Below are 24,421 nucleotides of genomic sequence, written 5' to 3'. Positions count from 1 at the left end.
CCATTTGGAGAATGGCCGCCGGTTTAGATGCTGCCCAACTACTTTCGCTAGTCTGTAATTTCTGGGATACCTCCGGCAGCAGTTCTTTGACGTAATTTTGCACGAATAAGTGGTGTCCGGTTGCAGTGGACATGTCCTGTCCACTGTAATCAGAGAACACTGTTTCGAATCTCGAGAAATACTCGGAGACATCCTCTTGTGCTTTCTGGCGGCACGCGGTTAATATGGACCAGTCTATCTTTTTCTCCGGTATCCGTGTTTTTACCTTCTGCACTATTTTGTCAGGGAGGTCCAATATAGCTTTAACCGTTTTTTACCAGGATTCCGCTGTTTGTCTAATGTGCTGAGTTGTTCCCAGGTATGACCGAGCAATTCTGTAAGGTCTACCTTCCTAATCTGCTTCCACACATCGGCTGGTAAACATAACCTGAAGAACAAGTCGATGTCAGCAAGTGTCATTATTGTGGACCCCAACGCGATGTCCTGTCTGTCCCATGGCTGATACACCCAATTGTAGACCACCCTCCCTTTAGCGTCCTGATGATTTATGTCGTCATTAGTCCCTTGTCCCCTAGGGGGAACCCAATACGGGGCTGCTTCCTTTATCGGCATCATGTTATCTAGCTTCTCTACTGGGGGTTTTACTAGCTTCGATGTCCTGTCTGTATCTATCTGCCCTTGTTCTATGAGGTGGCGGAATACTTCTAACGTGGACGAAAAGAGTTCTGCCACATCGTTGTCGTTTTCGTCTCCGATGTTAACTTTTCTGTAAAGAGTCATTAGTCTCCAGGGCCCTACATCCTGATATTTCTTTTCATAGGCAGTAGGTGCGTAGTAACAGAAGCGCACAATTAAGAATCGTTTGTGGTTCTCGACATATAAATTGCATATGGCAGTCACATACTCTTCCGTTTCGCTTCTCTCCATGAGGGTTTTTTGTCAATGTTTGCCCGCTCGTGCGTACTTAATCGTGGGACCCTGGGCGACTCTTTTTCTATTGATCCTATTTCTACTAATGTGTTTGTTGATGAGGCACTTGGTGCAAGTGGCTCGACTGGAGCGGAAACGGTTGTGGCGTCTCCGTTGGTACCTTGCTGTGCTTGGCGTTGTACTACGGGATGAATAGGAGCATAAGGAGGTGGCATGTAGATGATCGGGGGGCCTAACAAAAGGTCATCATTTATTCTCTGCTTAGCCGGTAACTCGGGGTAAAGAGTTGAAGGCATTCTAACAGGGTACTGGCCTGATATTTTATATTCTTGTTCATTTTTATCGTTTTCCCTTTCTTTTATTTCACCTTCTAACCTTTTACAGGTCTGGTAAGCAGACTTTCGCATCTCTTTATCCTGCCTGGCTTCGTCTCTTTTCTTTCGTTGTTGCTTCTTTTCGCCAGAGGCCAAAGCTGTGAAGCATAGCTAGCGTAGCTTTCTTTCTGTGGAGCGCTATTTCTATTTTAGCGAGATCAAAAGATCCTGTCAGTGGCCACTGATAGTGGCCACTGATTTACCCGGTCCTTCCTAGTGTATTTGTGCCACAGTTTGCTATAAGCAACGATGGCTACTCCATATTTAACATACATGTCCTTGTTAGGGGTGCCCTCTGGCGGTGCTGGATGACTGACTTCTAACAAACGGTCCGGTCCAAAACAATCAAATAATTTTGAAAAGGCAGGCATGATGTACAAGCGGTCAATACAAATATCTCAATAGGCCGTGGACAAAGGTCCGCACTACCTGCCCTTCGCCGTCTGCAAAGAGGGAAATATTCCTATTCTACGTTGTTTGCAAGCAGGGAATGTCTCAATTACTACCAATAACTTCAAGAACGGAATACTAGTATTCGACCAAGCAATTTCAATACAATCAGACAGTCAATTTTGTCGTATTTCACGACCTTACCCGGACCGGAAGGACAGTTCTTAGTCTTCCCCTTCCAGCGCCTGGTTGCCCTCTCACTCCGATATCGATACAGCAATCCTTTAGGGTCCCAGTCAGGACCGCAGGTCACTCGAAAGAGAGGTCCGCTCGGAGCTGGTGAAGTTCAGTTTGATCGGCAGCCAGACGAGGGTCCTCTCAAGGCAGGTTAACCCCAATCGGTTAGTTGTTCACTCCGTCGTTGGGACCTCTTCTACTTGGACCGGCGAGTCGCTGATGGGCCCCACGTTGGGACGCCAATTGATGAAAAGCAGCCCCCTTTGAGACCCCCGAAGCTGCTTGGCTTAACACCTTTAATTCACTTTTGATTCTATTAAAATAACGAGCCAGGCGCTGGAAACTGGAAGGCAAGAACGAGGTTTATTTACTCTAGAGGAGAGCACGTCTACCGCAGACACCGGGATCTCTCTCAGGGAGGTGTTCTAACTTCAACTCTTCAACAGGCTACTTTTGTACAGTGTTTCGACAATACAATCTTTGAGCGGTGTCATGTAGGCTTGGTACCCTGCCCCAGGCAAGGTGCCATACATTTCGGACAAGTTGGCTCGTACCCTCCCAATCATAAACAGTCGGACAAATGATGTTTATCAGGCAGCTGGCCTTTGCCTCAGGGTCGGGAACATGTGAGACTGGTCAGGGTTTAACGTCCTTTACTGTTGATAGGAAAACAAGTTCCATTGGCCATCGGGAGGTGCATTCTTTGGGGCGCAATAAACCAGGTTAGTGCGGGACCTTTTGGTATCTACAATCTTTGGTTACATGCATAGGGATGGGGAGGAACAAGTAATGCAGAGGTTTGCGGCGGCAATAGAATGTCGTTCTTAAGCTAACATCAAACGTGGGCATGGCCGTTAGATTATGACCCTTAGCACACATACCAAGTCGGTCAGAAGGTTATACAGGTGCAGTGCAGGTGAAACAGGGATGAACAACAGAACACAAAATGGTCGCAGTCGATCAAACTGACTGCGGCCTATGTGTACGCAAAAAGGGACCATCGTGCAAGATGGCGCAGGTAACGTTCATGATCATCGGCCCAGGTTTCACACGTAAACCGTTCGCTAGTCACCACTTTTAGGAAACACTGCTCTGCATTCAATGCTAAGCATATGTATCTACGGCCAACGCATGCTGCAATGGAATATGTTATTCTGTAAGCAACTATTCGTAGTGTGTATTGACGTGGAGTCATATGCACCTACCCGCCTTCGCGGAAGCTAATGGTTCAGGTTCACAGTATTCATAAATATTAATTCTTATTCAACCATATATTTCGATATTTATCTTTACTATCTCTCTACTGCTCCTATACCAAGCTCACCCTATGAGCCAAAAACAATCTAACAATGGAACCGATGACCATGCGCTATACAGATGTTAGGAGGAGTCACCTTTACTTCATGACTCAAAAGACTTCTTTGAAGAAAAGCAAGTTGTAAACATCCAAGCCCAACACTAGATTGCATGAGTATGCTAAGCATATGAATCTACGGCACTCCATGCTACAAATAGATGCTTACATGGTAAGTAACATATTCCTATTGAAATGTTGAATAACTAAATTGCAATTCTGTTTAATGTAATGTGAAATTTAATTTTCAGTGTACCTCTTGTATGCGGTCTGTATAGCACTAACTTCTTCACTTTGCAGTCTAAAGAGTTGCAGATTAAGAAGCAGTTCCAGGACACATGCAAGATCCAGACCAGGCAGTACAAAGCTTTTAGAAACCATCTGCTGGAGACAACAGCAAAGAGCGAGCACAAAGCCCTGCTGAAGAGATTGAAGGAAGAGCAGACCCGGAAGTTGGCTATTCTGGCAGAGCAGTACGATCATAGCATTAATGAAATGCTCTCCACGCAAGCAGTGAGTATGAGCCCCTTAAGTTCCTCAAGATTCATCCAGATGAAGATGACTGAAGTATACATCCACAATAGGCTATTTTAATGTTTGCTAGAAAAGATTACTCTTAAACTATATAATAAATAACCCATCACAGGTAGTTGTACAGTCCTTAACACTCTGTAGACTAATTGCACAGACTCTCAGACCTTTTATATGTTTATTTTGTGTGCTTTTCCCAAAGATTATCCCATCACGTAGTGATAGAGAAGTAAGCATATTGTGGTGGGTGGTGCGTATGTGTAGTCGAAATGTATAGGGTCATAGATGCTTTCTATGTGCTATACTATTTCTGATGGATACTCCTAACTTCGGATTCCTCACCTTTTGACTTTACTCAAGTGCCAGACTAGATATGGAAATTTCTACCAGTAATTGCATTCTGCGACAGGTGGTGCCATCAGTCTCCCCTGCGGCCTCGTCCTGCCTCCTGAAGTAATGGCTTGGAGTTCTACTTAGGCACTAATTCTGCATGCTGACTTTGGTTCCTTTTTTTCCCCCTGTGCTCCTCAACATGGATCCAGAGCCCTGCTCCTGACCTTTGGGCGGTCCGTTACCTTACTCCAAAACTTTTTCCCCCCAACAGTGTGCTAGACCAAATACCCTTCCAAAGACCGCAGACTTCAAACTGCACCTCACCTGCAGAAAGCAGATGTCCGTTACAGAACTGCACAATGTCTTCTTTGGTGTCTCGGATCAAAACATGATTCGAAATCATCTTGAAAATGCTCCATGATGCACCCAAAGACCCTCCGGAATTGGAGGCAAGCTGTATTTCTAATGGATACATCTGCCTGCGGATTCTTCACCATTTTAATTACCCCCATATGCAGCATTCCACAGAAACGTTTCTTCTCTACTCTCACAAGCCGATGAGAACGTCACAATGGAACGGCTCCACACGCCACTTCGCGGAACGTCATAAGAGCCATAAGATGAACTCGTTGGCGTGCTGAAGTCAGTTCCCTTTTTTCCACACCGTTGATGCGTAACAGTTTGTTTGAGGCATGTGACCTGTAGAGCACATGCTTTGCATACTCCTGTCATCTAGTGTTGGGTCTGGATGTTTGCAAGTTGTTTTTTAGGTCTCGCTAGACGAAAGCAAAAGCGACGCTTTTGCTGTCTATGCGAGACAACTTATGTAGTTACTTTTGGGGGAATGTGGACAGCAGACTGTCACGAGCTTTTTCTGGCCGAGATTTGACCTCGTGGGCGCGCACGCCCAGCACGGCGCCATGCACGTCCCCTGAACACACACATGCAGGAAGGCACACACACGCGCGCACCCCCCCCTACTTCCCCGCACTCACCGGCACCCCCCCGCCGCACACACACAGGAGCGCACCTACACATACAGAGCCCCCACCCCCCCCGCCGAGGCATACATCGAAGCGCTCAACCCCCCCCCCACGCCGCCGCCGCATACATGGAAGAGCCCCTCCCCCGGCCGCCGCCGCATACATAGAAGAGCCCTCCCCCGGCCGCCGCCGCATACATAGAAGAGCCTCCCCCGGCCGCCGCCGCATACATAGAAGAGCCCCCTCCCCCGGCCGCCGCCGCATACATACAAGGCCCCCCTCCCCCCCAAAGCCGCCGCATACATACAAGCGCCCCGCCCCACTTACCGTCATTCTAAAGTCTTGCAGCCTCCGCGGGGCTCTCCCTCTGGCATGGGAGCCCCGCGTCACCAGCACTGCTTCTCTTTTTCATTCGCGGCCGATGAGGCGGGCCGCTTTGAACTACAAAATGACGTAACCAACGTAACGTTTGTAGTTCAACGCGGCCCATTCCGAAGGCTGGTGTGTTGGAGATAAAGTACCTTGCCTGGTTAGTTTTCTTGCACCTACGCATTTCCCAAACCCTGTTTCTCGTTTCATGGAAGACAGTTCTCTGTTGAACCGCTTATCAGAGCCAGGACTGAGTGATATGAGAGAATCAATGGCCTCGGTGAATCATGCCTCCACTCTGGCAACACTTGGTTCAGTGCCAGAAACATGCTTAATATCAGGCGCTGTGAGGGTCAGATTTCCTCAAAGTTGTTGAGGGCTATGGTCTTTCGTTGAGGGGAGGGGTGTTGTGATCTGACTATTTTACTGGGCGTATATTTTAGTGGCAGAGAAACTAAAAATAGGTTTGTAAGATGGTTACGCCTGCCAATTGTGTAGCGAAGTGCCAGAAATCTGTTCCTAGGGGGCAGTGCCTGCAGGCTGCAAGAAAAGAATCACTGGCTCGGTCCGAGCTGGGAGCAAATAACGATTGGTCTCTTGGTGCCCTTATCCCCCACCCCAGAAACTACCCGGCAGAATCTGTGCATGTAAAGAAGCTGGAAAGAATACATGGAATTACCGGTGTGTTTTACACTGCATGCAATTTAATTGCAAGTTAGTCCACATTCCAACTTCTGAAACATGGATTTTGAAGGTAAAACCAGCCAAGGTCGGGCAGAGACGTCAAGAGGCAATAATAGTTTTTTTCCAGCGCATTTATTTCCCAACTATCCTATCTATCCTGCGAATTATACAAGTGCCTGCTGCCCCAGGCAGTGACTTTAACTGGGCGCGCTGGGCTCAGTGGGAGTGCGTCTTATTCCAGTCAATGCGCGCTTCTCCTCCTCTGTTTCCCTCGTTTTTTGTGGCCTTCTCTATTTTCTGGCTGGAGTGCTGGGGCATAAACAGTGCTTTGAAAGCCTTTGCATGGCCACGCTGTTATCATTCGCTCGTTTCTGTTAAAATAATAACAACTTGCATAATTTTTAAAGTTGCACCATTCGTCCGTTTTTACTAGTCTCAGCACGTCTCAAGCCCATTTAGCCCATTTTCGTTTGCGATGTAATGGCATTCTAACATCGCATGCATTGTAATTGCATGCGATGTTAATGCCATCGCGCCGTTGTACCATGCAGACTAATAGGCTGCGATGTGAACGACCAAGCGATGTCGCACCGCGATGTATTTACATCGATGTAATGGGTGTTTCCCAATTTTAGAGCAGATGTTTCTAAACTGCTTTGAAAAAACCTCTAAAGTTGTGTACTTTACGTACATTTTTGGAGACTCGATTGGCTGGAAGAAGGGTTGTGCAGTTTGTATGTAACACAGATATAATGTTCAGTAACCATTGCACACTAGGCACCCACTCTTTTCCTCTCCAGTGAGGCATTTTATTGCTCTCCTTCAACTTGTGTATCTGATGCTTACAGTGGTTTAATCATTTTGCTATTCCATGGCCATTTCCCTTTTGTGGCATGTTTTTAGAACCTGTTAAGCCTTATACATCTGTCAGCATGATTTGTATGAAGGGGGCCTAGGGATGGCTAACTTCTATCTGTACTATTTAGCATCCACGATTAGTTCAGTGGGGGGTGGGTGAAACCCATCCTCCTGGTGGGAACGAGCTGCATCATCAGAGCTGTGTGAATAATTACTGCGTCAGCCCGTGCCTGAGGTACATCATCAGAGCTGTATGATAATAACAGCGTCAGCCCCGTGCGTGAGGTGCATCATCAGAGCTGTGTGAATAATAGCAGCGTCAGCCCCGTGCGTGAGGTGCACCATCAGAGCTGTGTGAATAATAGCAGCGTCAGCCCCGTGCCTGAGGTGCACCATCAGAGCTGTGTGAATAATAACTCCGTCAGCCCCGTGCCTGAGGTGCATCATCAGAGCTGTGTGAATAATAACTGCGTCAGCCCCGTGCGTGAGGTGCATCCTCAGAGCTGTGTGAATAATAGCTGTGAGCCCGTGCATGAGGTGCATCATCAAAGCTGTGTGAATAATAACAGCTGTGAGCCCGTGCCTGAGGTGCATCATCAGAGCTGTGTGAATAATAACAGCTGTGAACCCGTGCCTGAGGTGCATCAGAGCTGTAAAAATAAAAACTGCGTCAGCCCTGTGCGTGAGGTGCATCATCAGAGCTGTGTGAATAACAACTGTGAGCCCGTGCGTGAGGTGCATCATCAGAGCTGTGTGAATAATAGCTGTGAGCCCGTACCTGAGGTGCATCATCAGAGCTGTGTGAATTATAACTGCGTCAGCCCCATGCGTGAGGTGCATCATCAGAGCTGTGTGAATAATAACAGCTGTGAGCCCGTGCCTGAGGTGCATCATTAGAGCTGTGTAAATAATAACAGCTGTGAGCTCATGCCTGAGGTGCATCATCAGAGCTGTGTGAATAATAACTGTGTCAGCCCCGTGCGTGAGGTGCATCATCCACATTGCTCAGGTCATCCAAATTCCTGCACTCTCTACCACACTGCTTTCAAGAACAGCATACTCTTGCACACACTCTCACTGCTCACCAATTCAAAGTTTGCTAAAATATTTATGCAACGCATTGTCATACACAATGCCAATAACTCAAACTTTAATGCTGCGAGACCTATTGCATTTTAAATGCTTGTCTTCGAAGAAGTCCATCCAGTCACAAGGTAGGTGACTCCCCCTTTCGGTGATAGTGCACATGGGCATCGACTCCATAGTTAGATAGGGTTTTCCGTCATCGGGTTCGGACGTGAATTGTTGCTCTCCGGTTCGACACTGTTAATTCAGTTTCCCTCGATCGCGTAATCCCATTCTCCGTGTATGGTATTTACTAGAAAATCCCTCTTTCGATCGGTAGCTCGTGGAAGGCCCTCCAGCCTACCCTCGTTGGTCTTCCGTGCAGTCGATGGAATGGACTCTACTTAAATTCTGCCCTCTGTGCCATGCGAAGTTTCCGTGCAATGACTCACACAAACTTTGTAACCTGTGCTTTTCTCCAGAGTTCAGCGAACAGGAGTGCGACGCGTGTAAGGCTTTCCGATTGAAGGAAACGCTTCGCGACCATCGGGCTCGACGTCACAACATGCAGAGCCAACACACAAGTTCCAATCAGGACCTCTTCGGAGAAGATTCGGAACAAGAGGCCGGAGATGCCACGGGAGTCTAGGAGGAACAAGATCCGTTCTCCATCTCAGAGTACGGCTCCGAGGGGATGAAGACATCCCGCGAGGGCAGCGTACAGTGAGTACAGATCCTCCCTTTCCCCAAAGTCCACCTCAGGCCAAGAAGAAGGCTCCGATCCAACCCTCGTCTGCACTGAGAACATGTTTCCGATGCCCCCCCCCTCCGGCTCAGCACCGAAACATACCCAAAAGCCTTCTGGCTCCGAACAGACCCCTTTGAAAATGACCACCGAGCTCAAACCTTTGTGATCGAAGTCAAAGACAAGCTCTGCCCCACCCCCTTCGCCGAAAACGTCTTCAGATCCGAAGTCCGCAGCATTCAAAACCTCTGCACCTAAGACCCCGTCACCAAAACAGACGGAAGTGCCAATTCCATCCAAAAAGCAACATTTTGATGCCCCACTCTCCAAACCGGATCCGAAACAGCGGGAGCTATACATACACCCAACAACTGGACATATTACCACAAAGGTGACCGTAAAACCCAAACCTGAGACGGAAGAGGTCTACCACATTCATTTAAAAAGAAAAAATGTTGGTCCTAATCCTTCTCCTCCTCTTCCATTACCCCCTTCTCCTCAGTTTCAACCACTACTAATTTCACCTTGGCAATCACCACCACATACACCTGAAGATCAAGATGATGGGGCAGGGGGACAATGAACCAATACCTGCAGACCCCTGGACAGATTGCAGTACTAATTCCCCCGCAGGGAATTATCCTGATCTATAGCGTCTTTCACATTTCCGACCCGTCTGGCAATCCATAACTACAGACAAATGGGTACTGGAAATTATCCATTTGGGTTATTGCTTGGAGTTCAACAACAATCCTCCAACCATTCCTCCACGTTCACACAAACTATCACCGGATCACTTACACCTCCTCAAACAAAAGATTCAGTCTCTCCTTTCAAAAGGGGCAATAGAGCCTATTCCACTACAATACCACGGTTCGGGTGTTTACTCCTTTTAATTTCTCATACCCAAAAAGGACTTGCTTGGGGCGTATGACCTGGAGATTGCCATCTGGTATTGTGGTACATATATAAAAGGGTCCCCGTAAGGGTAGTGTATTGTAAGTAACATACACTGAATTAAAATTAAAAGCAATCAAACAAAATTTAGAAAACAATTCTGGATTGGTATATGTGATTTATTACAAATTTAGTAACAGTATAAAGATAATTACAGTGCAGATGCCAAAATATAAGGCAAAATTCAAAACATTCAGTCGACGTTTCGACCCCTAACAGCAGGCTAATTAAAGTCCTTTCACAGGGTTTATTAGCCTGCTGTTAGGGGTCGAAACGTCGACTGTTTTCCTTGTTGATATTCCGGCACACCCCCGATCCATCTAGTATCCAGATGTGCCCGTTGAATGTGATTCATTGACAATGTTTTGAATTTTGCCTTATATTTTGGCATCTGCACTGTAATTATCTTTATACTGTTACTAAATTTGTAATACATTTGTTACCTTTCTATATTGTGTTAATTTTCCATGTCCTTATCACTCCCTTGAGCACTTCTTTTTTCCCCCTTCCCTTTCCCCCTTCCCCTCTTGGGGCTTGCTAATTACAATTCTAATTCATATATTGCCATCGGCAATCACGCAGCGTTTGGTAATAAATCACATATACCAATCCAGAATTGTTTTCTAAATTTTGTTTGATTGCTTTTAATTTTAATTCAGTGTATGTTACTTACAATACACTACCCTTACGGGGACCCTTTTATATATGTACCACATAGCGCCCAGGTCCCCGTGACTGTATGGGTTTAACCCCCCCCTTTTGTAACACATGCCATCTGGTATTGGGCTCGGATCCTTGCACCTTGTTGTTGTCTTGGAAGAAGTCTTTTGTAGTCACGAGATAGATGACTCCTCCCTTGGGTGATAGTGCGCATGGGCATCGACTCCATCCTCAGAATGTGTTTTTTTAGCTATCGGGTTCAGATGTAATTTGCTGCGCTCCGGGTCAATGTCGTTCGATTCCCCTTCGACGCGCAAAAACTCTCATCACTCGACAGTATTGTTTCAATTGCGAATCTCTCTGAACGCGTATCCAGTTTCGAAGACATTTTCGAGTCCGGTCGTCGCCATGGGCCGATCGGCGCCAGCTTTTGGAAAGGACTCCATTCAAAAAATTCTTCAGACCTTCGGGTCTGGGTCGGCAACCAGACAAAACTTCAAAGGCCCCGCCTCCAGGCCCGGAGCATCCAAAGCCTACAGGCAGCTTGGAATCGAGCCAGCCACAACATGGTGCCAAAAAAACATAGTCGGCACTGAAGCATAAACCAATGGTTCCGTGAGCACCAGAAACTTCGGTGCCCAAACCCAAGGTACTGGATTCTTCGGCATCAAAGAAACCTTCGGATCTGAAAAAACAAACTAAACCTTCACGGTCGAAAACTCCCCCTAGGGAAAAGGACACAAAAACACCTCCTAAGGCTAAAGAAGACAGGCCAAAACACCACTCGGAGCCAAGGTCCTCGGTGCCAAAAAAAGACGACGGATCCAAAGAACTGTTCCATCCAGATCCACCAGATCCTAGGCAACGAACACTCCATACTGACCCCATTACTGGACATGTCACCTCTATACTACCTAAAAAGAGGAAATTCGACACCTCAGGAACACCTGAGATACCCTCCAAAAAAGACTCATCTCCTCACCTACGAGGCCTTTCTCTCCACTTCCACATCCTCTAAAATCTATACCTTCTTCAGCACACTCTCCAGTGCCTGCTTTTTCACCACAAGGGGAGGATGACGATATAGGGGGTGATGATGACATACACTCACCACATAATACAGATACTGATGATGACACCCACAGTATCCCACCACAGGACACTTGGGACAATTATTATGTCCCAGATGTACCCGAGCCAGACTCGTATCCCTCCAGACCATCCCCTCCAGACGATAATATAGGGTTTGCGCAACTAATAAATAGAGCTGCACAATACCATGGGATCCAATTACATTCAGACCCTCTAGATGAGGATTTTTTACTAGAGACATTCGCTCTGCCTCAAAAGACAACAAATACTCTCCCTGTGCTCGAAGGGATGATTAAACATGCCCAAGAGGTTTTTAAAGACCCTTTCAGGGCTAGCCTTCTTAATCCTAGAATTGAAAAAGAATGCAAGCCAGCTCCAAGCGATCAAGCTTATATTGGATTCATTGGTTGTAGCAAATGCCCACAAACAGGTAAATTCACAAACCACAGGTGACGCCCCTCCGCCACACAAAGAATCTAAGTTACTGGACGCATCAGGGAAACAGTTGCGTCTCATACAGAAAATTTGTGGCGCATTACCAATTCACAAGCCTTACTAGCAAGATACGACAGGGCTCACTATGATGAGCTTGAAAAGCTCATTCAACACCTTCCACACAAACCTAAGACCAAAGCAAATGATCTTATACAAGAGGGAAAATTAATTACAAATACCTCAATAAAATGTGCCCTTGATGCAGCAGATAAATACGCACAATAAATACAAGTGTGTTATTACGTAGACATGCGTGGCTGCGCTTATCTGGGTTTAAACAAGAGGTGCAGTCTACCATCCTCAATCAACCCTTAGATCAGGAACACTTGTTTGGACCCACTGGAGACACATCTTTAGAAAACATGAAAAAGGACACAGACAGCCAAATCCATGAGGGCTCTACAAGTAACAACTGGTAGAGGTTCCTTTCGTCGCTCCCTTTATAGGGGCGCCTCCAAAACCATTGGCACCGACACCACCTCTCCCACTTATAAAGTTCTCACCCAGACCTCCCCTAACAGAGATAACTTTAGAGGGAATTAGAGGCAATAACAACAGAGGGAGAGGGCCTGGGTCTAATACCCGCAACTCCCCCACCACAAAACAGTGAATTCCCTCCACTTTCCCCCGACCATTCCACTTCAGTCGGGGGAAGACTATCACAGTTCCTACCTGTGTGGAATACAGATTATCCAGTATGGTTACTGCCTGGAACTTATTGCTACTCCCCCCCCCCCCCCCCCCAACATTCCGCCCAGACAGCATCCCATGTCCATGGAACATCTAACGCTTCCCAAGCAGGAGGTTCTCTCCATGCTTCAAAAGCACGCAATACACCAGTTCCCCTAGAGCATCAGGGGACAGGGGTGTACTTTCGAACCCCAAAAAGGACGGTACTCTCAGACCAATACTGGACCTCAGACTCCTCAATTTCTACATTCAGTCAGATCACTTTCACATGATCACTCTTCAGCAAGTCCTTCCACTGCTTCAACAAGGTGACTTCCTTGCCACGTTGGAGCTCAAGGACGCCTACTTCCATATTCTCATACACCCTGCTGACAGGAAATATCTAAGATTCACAGTGGACGGCCAACACTATCAGTTCAAAGTCCTTCTATTTGGAGTCACAACAGCACCCAGGGTCTTCACAAAGTGTCTGGAGGTAGTAGCTGCACACTTACAAACACAACACATTCACATGTTTCCGTACCTTGACGACTGGCTGATAAAAGCCAAGTCACACAGTCCGTGTGTATAGCACACCTACCAAACAATTCAGCTGCCAGACAGTTTGGGGTTCACAATAAACCACACCAAGTCCCATCTACAGCCCTCCTATGTACATCAGTATCTATGGGCCACAATAAACACTTCCAAAGCTCTGGCATACCCCAATCCAGCCAGGATAGCCAGTATACAAACCCTCATCACAAGGCTTCAACCCCAACACTTTCTTACAGCTCGTGTGTTTATGCAGCTAATAGGGATGATGGCCTCTTGCATTTTCATTGTCCCTTGTGCAAGGTTTCAGATGCACCCTTTACAAGAATGCTTAGCATGTCAGTGGAACCAGGCTCAAAGTCAACTTACAGATCTGGTGTTGGTGGACAGCCGAACGCATCGCTCTATGCAGTGGTGGAACACACAGAACCTTTCCAAAGGGCTGCCGTTCCTAGAGCCCGTTCTACATATAGTGCTAACATCGGACGCATGCCTCACAGGCTGGGGAGCCCATCTCCTAAACAATACAGTCCAGGGCAGGTGGACCATTAAACAAAAAATGCTCCACATCAATCATCTTGAAATGTTAGCAATATTTCTAGCGCTAAAATCATTCCAACCTCATCTGCTCAATAAGACTGTCCTAGTCCAGAAGGACAACATGACAGCAAAGCATTACATACAGAAACAAGGAGGAACCCACTCTTTGCAGCTTTCTCAACTAGTGCAAAACATATGGAGATGGGCCATTCCGCAAAACATATATCTCCTAGCAGAAAATCTTACAGGAGTACACAATCAGATTGCGGATCTGCTGAGTCGTCGGACACAGCACATTCATGAATGTGAACTTCATCCACAGGTTCTTCAACCATTTTTCCAAATGTGGGGTATAGGAAAGTGGCTCTGTATATACTGGACCAAAGTAAGGTACAGTGTGTATAGAGTCCCCGGAGGTTTGGCAGAGGCTAAAGTTAGATATAACCTTACTCTCTAAAGCGGTAGCTTGATTGAGCAGTAAGTCAGTATCAGATGACAGTGTAAAGCATTGGTTGTACACACTCAGTCAGCAAATGGTCTCACATACTCAAGAACTGAACTCTAGGCCAATTGTTTTGTATCAAAAGATATAATTGTTTTATTTTAGAACCAACAAGGTATCAAAATATACTTTCTCAGGATGAGTTACTTTAGTTGAATATTTTTCAAATAGGCAATAGACTTTTTGAATGCAATAGTTACAGTTTGTTGCAATAGGCAACACAATTTCAAACACAATAAACACTGAGCTCAATGGGATTTTCAGATAAATGTAATTAGTTACTTTGTGGATGACTTTTCTAACCACAGGACTGGACCCTATATTCAGTCCCGGGACATGAGCTGTAAACAGTTGAGTAAAAGCGTTTCTGATAGATACATCTGCCGGGGGATTCCTCACCTTGTGAATATCCCCTTGCGTCAGCAACGTTCGGAAATTTTCTTCGTAGCACGCCGACTTGGACGACGTCACAGGAGTACGAGAAAATGAAAAGGGAGGTCTCCTCACAATCCGTTAGGGGACGAGGAGAAAGACAATAGTTACAGCGAACAAAGAGTCCCTAGTTGGCCTATAGATGAGGCGAAGAGGGAAATTCCTCGGTTAGATGAACATTGGGGTAGGGGGGAGGGAGGGGGAAGCCAATCAGCCAGAAGATGCCATCACCACATGAAAAATAAATCACAAAATATGAGGGAAAATCTTAAAGACACAATTCAAAACACAAAGTATGTATATTTGTACAAAATTTTTAATACACAGTATACAGATATTGATATAAAATGTCAGTTTAAAAAAAACATAAAAATGTACAATAAAATGTACATGGGTACCAAGCAATAATTTAAAAACACAAGAACACAAGATTGTCGACGCAGCGTTTCGGTTTCTAGGATTTGACCTTCATCAGGACAGGGTTTCTTGCAAAGGAGAAGACGGAGTCCTCTCTGTTGGGTTCTATAATTGTGTGGCGATTTTCAATGTTATGATGCCACGTTCAATTGGATGGTTTGGTAATTCTTAATCGTTAGTATTCATGGTGTATCCGTTAGTCTTTGCACCGATCAGGTGGTTCGAATACGAACTCTATGGAGGCTACCTTCTTCAATTGGTAAGTCTCTATGGGGGTTCTGTACTCTTAGTTCAATATGATGTTCGTGGTGTATGTTTACATCTTAGACCACCACTGGGTTTGATGAAATGGGTCTCTTAAGAGGTTACTTTCATTAATTAGTAGTTCTCTGTGGGAGTCCTCGGGTGTCCTTATATCATTCTTAAGCAAGGTAGAGGAGAGCGGGTAGCCACCGTTTATTCAATGTTCACAGGTCAGTTCCAGGTCTATATATTTTTAATTTATTCCTTGGAATGGTGATCCAATTACTGTTGTCTCGTCGCAGGGAATGACTTGCTGCGGGGACTGTGTAATCTGCACGCTGGGTATGTTGTGTCACCAGGCTCGTAAATGTAGTGCGGCCTCCCTGCTACCTCGCGTCTCTCTGGTCACGGTCTTCTGTTGCCAGGATTATGGGCTCTTCTATTGAACACAGTTGATTCTGTTGCCAGGATTATGGGCTCTTCTATTGCGACCAGGAGGGCCGCGTGGTTAAAATCCTCTGATTTCTCTGCGGATGTGCAATCTACGTTGCTGGACTTACCTTTTGAAGGGACTGGCCTTTTTGGTAAAAAGGCGGATGTCGCCTTGGAAAGGTTTAAAGATAGCCGTGCTACTGCAAGATCTTTGGGTCTACAGATGAGAGGATCGACAACTAGAAAGTTTAGAGGCTTTGGTAGATCCTCTTTTCGTCCCTTCAGACAAGGCCAACAACAACAGCAGCAACAGCAGATCCCTCTGTATAAGTCCTATAGAGGTAGACAGAAGGGTCGTGGACGTGGGCGTCAAGTCTCCTCTTCCTCCACTTCCTCCAATAATTCCCAACCCCCACCCGCATCAGCAAAGCAGCCCTAGATCCACCATTCTGGATCATGTGGGGCCAGTAGGGGGTCGGCTTACTCATTTTCTACGAGATTGGGAATCGGTTACATCAGATCTTTGGGTTCTCAATCTCGTGGAAAATGGGTATGCACTTCCTTTTCAGGAGTTCCCTCCCAATTACCCTCCTTGCCAAGGTCATTGTTCAGAGGACCACCTGCTGCTCCTGCAGGAAGAAGTCCTGGCTCTGTTCCGAAAGGGTGCAATAGAGGTGGTTCCAGAGCAGGAGAGGGGTCAAGGGTGCTAATCCCGGTATTTCTTGATACCCAAGAAGGATGGCAGGCTTCGGCCAATCCTGGATCTCAGGATTTTGAACCTCTATCTCAAACAGGAAAAGTTCAAAATGCTCACCCTTGCTCAGGTTCTTCAGGCGCTGATGGAAGAAGACTGGATGGTGTCGATCGACTTGCAGGATGCGTATTTTCACATCCCCATTCTGAAGTCGCACAGAAAGTATCTCCGTTTTACGGTGGGATCGCAGCACTACCAGTTTGCGGTCCTTCCGTTTGGACTTACTACTGCGCCTCGAGTTTTCACCAAGGTGATGGCAGTGGTGGCTGCGCATCTCAGGAGATCGGGGATACCTGTGTTCCCCTATCTGGACGACTGGCTGATCAAAGCGGAGTCGCCGGAGAAGGTGCTCCATCATCTGCTGGAGACAACTCAGTTGTTGCACAGGTTGGGTTTTTCGATAAACGTACCCAAGTCTCACCTGGTGCCCTCCCAGCGCAACCTGTTCATAGGTGCTGTACTGGACACTACTGTATGTCGTGCATTCCCTCCACCTCAAAGGATTCACGACATACAGGTGATGATTCCTTTATTCTACAATGGAGCGGTTGTTCCAGTCCTGAAGGTCCTTCGTCTGCTCGGTCTGATGGCTTCTTGCATTCTGTTGGTCAGTCATGCACGCTGGCACATGAGGGCACTCCAGTGGTGCCTCCGCAGGCAGTGGTATCAGCACAACGGAGATCTCAGGGATTCAGTGAGGATCTCCAGAGAAGCTGCAGCGGATCTGTCTTGGTGGGGCGTGGAAGGCAATCTGTCTCAAGGAAAACCTTTTCAACTGCCTCCATCAGTGGCCACAGTGATAACGGATGCATCCACTCTCGGGTGGGGTGCTCATCTGGGGGATCTGGAGGTCAAGGGTCTTTGGTCTCCAGAGGAAAGGTTGCTTCACATCAACCTTCTAGAATTGCGGGCGATACGTTTGGCGCTCAAGGCCTTCCTCCCTTCCCTTCGCGGTCGGTCGGTTCAAGTCCTGACGGACAACACGACCGCAATGTGGTACATCAACAAGCAGGGAGGAGTGGGGTCGCAGTGTCTCTGCAGAGAGGCTCTGCGCCTCTGGTCCTGGGTTCAGGACCATCAGATTTGTCTGATGGCAAATCATCTGGCCGGAGTTCTGAACGTTCGTGCAGACAGTCTGTCGGCAGTTCTCTGCCGACCACGAGTGGAGGCTTCACCCGGAGGTGGTTCACGACATCTTTCAGATGTGGGGGACTCCTCGGGTGGACCTGTTCGCCACTCACGAGAATGCTCACTGCCTGTCATTCTGCAGTCTCCAGTTTCCGATGCAAGGAGCCTTGGGGGACGCGTTTCAGTTGAGTTGGAAAAATCAACTCCTTTACGCGTTTCCTCCCATACCCTTGATTCCTCGGGCTCTGAGGAAGATTCGCCAGGACCGGGCCCAAGTCATATTGGTCGCCCCGGATTGGCCAAGAAGGGTGTGGTACACGGACCTTCTCCACCTCTCCTCTCACCCGCCGCTCCGTCTCCCTCACAGGGCAGATCTCCTCTCTCAGATGGAGGGGCAGGTTCTACACCCCCCACCTCCAGACATTGCACCTTTATGCCTGGATTGAACGGGGCAACTTGAGTTCTTTTTCTCTCCCTCACGATGTGGTGGATGTCATTCTTTCTGCCAGGCGTGACTCCACTAAGTCCATTTATTCCTATAGGTGGTCTAGATTTGTTTCTTGGTGCAGGGAGAAGGATGTTGACCCTTTGAAGGCTCATTTATCTGACATTTTACAATTTGCTCTTTCTCTGGCGCAGCAAGGTTTTGCTGTGGCCACGGTCAAGGGGTATCTTTCGGCCTTATCGGCTTTTCTCTGTTTGCCGGATCAGCCCTCTCTTTTTAAATCTCCGGTGGTTTTAAGGTTCTTGAGGGGTCTAACGAATATGTTCCCTCCTACTCCTTTTGTTGTTCCTCATTGGGATTTGAATCTTGTGCTGACCTTCTTAATGGGTTCTCCCTTCGAACCCTTGCACAAGTGTCCATTGAGGCTTCTTTCTTTTAAAACGATCTTCCTCGTTACAATCACCTCGGCAAGGAGGGTAAGTGAGCTTCAGGCTCTTAGTTCCAAGCCCCCATTCCTGACAATTCATGCTGAAAGGATGGTTCTCAGGACCAGGGCTGCTTTTCTGCCTAAGGTGGTTACTCCCTTCCATCTTGGACAGTCCATTACCCTTCCTACCTTCTATCCTCCCCACCTTCTATCCTCCCCCTCACCCTTCTAAGGAGGAAGAGAGACTGCATCGTCTGGACCCTAAGAGGGCGGTGTCTTTCTATCTGGACAGGACTAAAGACTTCCGGGTGGACGACCAGCTGTTTGTTGGTTTTGCTGGCTGGCGGAAGGGCAGAGCGGTGCACAAGCGCACACTTTCCAGGTGGATAATCCTGTGCATCAAGATTTGCTACTCCCTGGCGGGTAAGGACCCTCCTGAGGGTATTGGAGCACATTCAACTAGAGCAAAGTCTGCAACATCTGCTTTGTCTAGAGGTGTACCTGTTGAGGACATTTGCAGAGCCGCGACTTGGGCCTCCCTCCACACTTTCGCGAAGCACTACTGCTTGGATACCGAGGTGAGGAGGGACGGCCACTTCGCGCGCTCTGTCCTCCAAGATTTCCTGGTATAGCGGAGTGGACACCCTCCTCCGGGAATGGGGACTGCTGTGGGACTCTATTCACAAGGTGAGGAATCCACACGGCAGATGTATCTATCAGAAGAACAAGTTACTTACCTTCGGTAACGCTTTTTCTGGTAGATACAATATCTGCCTGTGGATTCCTCACATGCCCACCCGCCTCCCCATTGTCCACTTTGCTATACCTGGTCTTTCTGTATATATGGTTTATGCTATTGTATTGTTTTTGATTTATATGTACTGGGTACATTGTATATTTGCATATTTGCTATTGTTGGTCCGTCCGTGTGCCTCGAAGGCATGGAAAAAAGGGCGGAACTGACGTCATCACGCCGGCGTGGGCCTGATAAGGGGTCGGTGACGTCAGGCGGAGTCACGCGCGAGGTCGTACTCCTGTGACGTCGTCCACGTCGGCGTGCTACGAAGAAAATTTCCCAACTTTGCTGACGCAAGGGGATATTCACAAGGTGAGGAATCCACAGGCAGATATTGTATCTACCAGAAAAAGCGTTACCGAAAGTAAGTAACTTGTTCTTTGGTTACAGTAGTGATTTTTAAGGAATATTATTGTATTTTAAAAGTTGATAGAAACTTTTTCAGTTGAAATTACCAATGTTATCCTATGGAAGGAAATTCAAATTGCAGGTAAGCTATGTTCACGATAGTTTTGTAATCCAGTGCTGGGCTCCTAGGGTCAGCACTAGGACCTCTATCTAAAACAGGCAAGTAATTACGTTTTTATCGTTGACACGATTTTTAGAGAATTTTTATAAGTTTCAAAAATCAACACTTAGGAACTTTTTCAGCATAAAGCAGGCAATGATATCTTATTGTAGGAAATTCAAGTTACTGTAAGCACGGTTAGAATTACTTTTCAGGGTCCGTACTAGGCTCAAAGATGCAGCACTGAGGTCTCACCTGATAGCAGCTGAGTAAATCGGAATTCGTAGTTCGGCTTATTTTAAATGAATATTTGTCAGTTTCAAAAATTGACACATAGAAACTTTTTCAGCAAAAAGCAGGCAATGATATCCTATGGAAATTCAAGTAAATCGGAATTCGTGGTTCGGCTGATTTTAGATGAATATTTTAAAGTTCCAAAACTCCACACTCAGAAGAATTTCCAAGTGAAACCAGTCTGTTAGCCTATGGAACAAAAGTGAGTTATTGGCTTTTAGGTAAGTACTCGACTGGTAGAGTTAAGGTTCTGGGCATAGACTCAGGGAGTCTCCCAGGTTCAGGTAGGTACAGTTGGTACACCCTCAGCGGCACAGGGGCAGCCGGGTGCAGAGGTAGTTTGGCCCAATGTTATCCAATGAGAGGCAGAGGGCCTCCGGTTGGTGGCTGCTGGCTAGCAGGCCAAGCATCTGTGGGAGCTGGGCTCCTGGTCACTTGCTCAGGGCAAATGGGGAAGTATGATAGGACAAAGGTTGCACTGCCAGGGGCACTCTGGCGGCTGGGTGCACGGTGCTTTTGAGCCGTCGGGCGCTCAATGTTATTCAAAGAAGATCTTGAACACGGAACAAAGGCTGCAGGCTCGGGGATGGAGGATCTTTTGGAGCAACCAACACTTCGAGGGGTAAGTTGGGATCTTGGAGGGTAGGTAGGCACCCTGGAGTTGGGCACAGGAGTCCGGGGGGCGCTGGGTACAGGGGTGTCTTTAGACGTCGGGAAATATTACCCTCTGCAGGTCGCGGTTGGAGGGGTCCCTGGTTCTGAGTCTGCAGGCTTCGTCTGGGTAGTCGATGAGGGTCCTTGGGCACTAGATTCCAGGTCAGAATCGCCGGGGGGACGTCCTCAGGGTCTTTGTCCACTCGGGCATCGGCCGGGCTTGGCGGGTGCAGAGCGGGCTGGATTCGCAGTTCCTGGCTGGCACCAGGGGTATTGCTGTTTGAGCAGAGCCACTGCTCGTGGGAGTCCCAGTCTCCAAGAGGGTCAAGGCAGGCAGGTCATCTGGGGTTCATGAGGTTGCTGTCCGCAGGAGACGCCGGGATTTTGCAGGAGCAGGTTCAAGGATCAACAGGCCTGTAGGCCTGGGGCCAAACCAGTTGGTGTCGTCCTCTTGTTAGCAGCTGCACGGCAGATCTTCTTCTTCTTGGTCTTCTTTCTTGTTTCAAAATCGGGATCTTAGGAAGGAAGGTTCAGGGTGCCCCTAAATACTAAATTTAGGGGTGTTACAGGTAGGGGAAGGGCAGGGACCAATAGGTCCCTGTCCTGGGGTGAGTACACCCCCTATCCTGCTCCTCTCCTGTGGAAGGGGGGCAGGAGCCTATCTCTGATTGGGCAGGGCTCCCCATCTTCCGGAGTTGTGCTCCTGAGGGGTGGAGTTGGCACTGGCTGGCACACCCCCTTCCTGACGTAGGGTTTCCCGCCAGTTTTCCCGCCAGAGTGGGGGTCAGAACTGGTGGAGTGCCAGTTGCTGAGTACAGCAAGTGGTCTGGAGAAGCTCACAAAGGCGGAATGCCTTTGAAGCTTCCCCTGCCCATCCTGGGGGAGGAGGCTTGGCACCTCGTCCCAGAATGTGCATTGTTGCAGGCCCAGGAGAGCAGGAGGCTCTCCACCCAAGGGTCCAGCAACATGTCTGCTGTGTGGCAGCCTCTCAGACCAGACGTGGATTGTAGGTTAGGTTTCATGGGGCATCTCTGTCTTCAGTGTAGTCATCATGGTACTTTGCAGTTCGTAATGACAACCTCCCAGCACCATATACTCTTAATGACATCACTGCACTTACAGTGCCCAGGAAAGGCCCTGGGTACTGTAGGGGCACAGGGCTCATGCACCAGTGCCCACAACACTGGCATAGTGCACCCAGCTAGAGGGGTGACTGCTGTATGCCAGGGCAGTGTGTGTGTGGGCATGGCACACAGGGATGTGTGCCATGTCGACTCTTGGTTTAGTTCTGCACCAGGATACTCAGCCTGCAAAGGCAGTGTGTGGGTGTCAGGGTACAGGGCCCCTAAGGGTGGCACAATAAGTGCTGCAGCCCTTAGGGTTCTTCTCTGGTCACAATGCCCTGGGTACCTAGGGTACCATTTACCTGGGACTGACATGTGGCCACAGATGCCAATTGGGTTAAGGCTTTGGTACAGTTTTTAGGGAAGGAAAACAGGCCCTGGGTACCTGATTGGCAGGTTACTGCAACAGAAACCCACTTCCTTACACAGATGGATTTTTAAGTGCATCAAACTTATTATGCAAAAGCCAAGAGAACCTTAACAATACCCTCCAGAGCGCATTCCACTGCCAAAATAGAGGCTACTATAGCTTTCTTAAGAAACTTCCCCATAGTTGACATTTGTAAAGCTGCATCATGGTCTACACCACACATTCACTAAACACTATTGTGTAGATGTGTTAGCGAGACAAAAAAGCTAATGTAGGCCAGGCAGTACTTAGAACACTATTTCAGACAACTCGAAAAGCTACTGGTTAGCCACCGCTTTAGGAGAATACTGCTGTATAATCTATGCAAAGCATGTGATCTACAGCTCACATGCCCCGAACGGATAATGTTACTTACCCAGTAAGCATCTGTTCTTGTCATGTAGAGCTGTAGTTCACATGCGCCCACCCGCCTCCCAGGATACCTGTACCTATTGCAGTTCTCGATCTTACTCTATATACATACGCATGAACATCTCTATTCTTTGCTTACTAACTCCATTTTCACCGTCTGCAGGATAACAATCTAACAATGGAGTCGATGCCCATGCTCACTATCACCGAAAGGAGGAGTCATCTACCTTGTGACTGGAAAGACTTCTTCGACGAAAAACAACTTGCAAACATCCAGACCCAACACTAGATGGCAGGAGTATGCAAAGCATGTGAATCTACAGCGCTACATGCCAAGAACAGATGCTTACTGGGTAAGTAACATTATCCTTCCCAGGGCTCTCTATTTCTGGGGAGTTTCTTTGTTGCAAGTCTTCGGGTCTTAGTTGCAATGATCATGGCTACTCAGCGGAAGTCCTGATTCAAGCCATGCAGGGAATGTGTGGGTCAGATGTTGATTACTGACCCTCATGAAGACTGTTTGTGGTGTCACTCATTTGACCACAACATCGGGGAGTGTTTGTCATGGAGGCGCATGAACCTCAAGGCATTGAAGGAGAGGGAGGCTAAGTTGTTTATGGCCAAGGTTTAAAAAACAGAAAAGAGGTCGAGGTCCCGGTCGAAGTCGTCGAGGAAGCATAAAAAGAAGCAGCGCCAGGGGTCTCTACGTCGATCGTCAAAAGATGAGACGCCGAAATTGGGGACTTCGGTGCACCAGCGTCATCGCAAGGACGAAGTCTCTCTGTCTTCTTCTCCTGAGGTGACTCCAACCGGTCTCCTGCTCCGAGAGCAGTCACTTCACCAGTACCGACCACCCCACCTCTGGCTCCAGGGTCTCCGGAGCTGATTTTGCTGCCACCTCGAGCGGTCTCTGAACCTGCAGCACTGGATTCAGGGTGTCCTGCCTTCCCGACTCCGGGGACGGATCTGTCGCATTTTCTCAATGCAATGTTCAGCTTGTTTGCTTGAGCGGCTAACCCTGCTGGTGTGCCGATTGGCCCCATGGGCCCGCTGGCATACTCCCTTGGAGGCTTGCCACCTCACTTCCCTCAGGCACCTCTCATGCCTTTTATGCCAGTGGCTCCAGGGAATTGGCCTTTCCAGACTCCGAGAATCTCAACACCGGTGCAATCTCTGGAGGAACGAGTGCCACTGGACGGATCTTCTCCAACACCAACTGGTTCCGGTCTGGCGTCGGCTCGACCGGCGGCGTCTACTATCCCAGTTGACCTTCTTAGAACGTAGATGCCGAAGTCACCAGTGTCATGTCATGCGCAGCAGATACATCTCCTGAATGGGAACTTTCCTCTCCAAAAGGTCTTCTAACGCAAGAGGTGACTTTGTATCACTCTGTGATTAGGAAGGCAGCAGATCTCTTGAATTTACCATTGCCCACAGCAGAAGTCAAGCCTAACATTTTGACAGAGGTGCTCAGTTTCCCCCTTCTGTCTCTTTGTCTTTGCTTCCTTTCAATGAGGCTTTGACTGAGCCCATCCTGGAGGTGTGGCAGAAGCCAATGACTGCTCCTGCGGTGTCCAGGTCTGTGGCTCGGCGGTATAAGGTGGCTCTCGGGATCCTGCTTTCCTATCCATCACCAGAAACTTTAGTGGTCCAAGTGTTGTGA

At 47.9% G+C, this 24,421-nt stretch overlaps 1 protein-coding gene across 2 annotated transcripts in view; it reads left to right on the top strand.

Annotated features, from left to right (window-relative positions):
• The window catches only part of TAOK1 (TAO kinase 1), a 1,359,031-nt gene that overhangs the window by 1,205,278 nt on the left and 129,332 nt on the right, over positions 1–24,421 (top strand). For both annotated transcript variants that reach the window (XM_078680056.1, XM_078680057.1), the window contains exon 18: positions 3,586–3,798. In XM_078680056.1, coding sequence (XP_078536182.1) covers positions 3,586–3,798 — 213 coding nt within the window. The remainder of the gene's footprint in view (positions 1–3,585; positions 3,799–24,421) is intronic.

Source organism: Lissotriton helveticus, chromosome 3_1 (assembly GCF_964261635.1).
Source record: "Lissotriton helveticus chromosome 3_1, aLisHel1.1, whole genome shotgun sequence".
In the NCBI taxonomy this organism is placed as follows: domain Eukaryota; kingdom Metazoa; phylum Chordata; class Amphibia; order Caudata; family Salamandridae; genus Lissotriton; species Lissotriton helveticus.
This window is presented reverse-complemented; position numbering and strand designations above follow the sequence as displayed.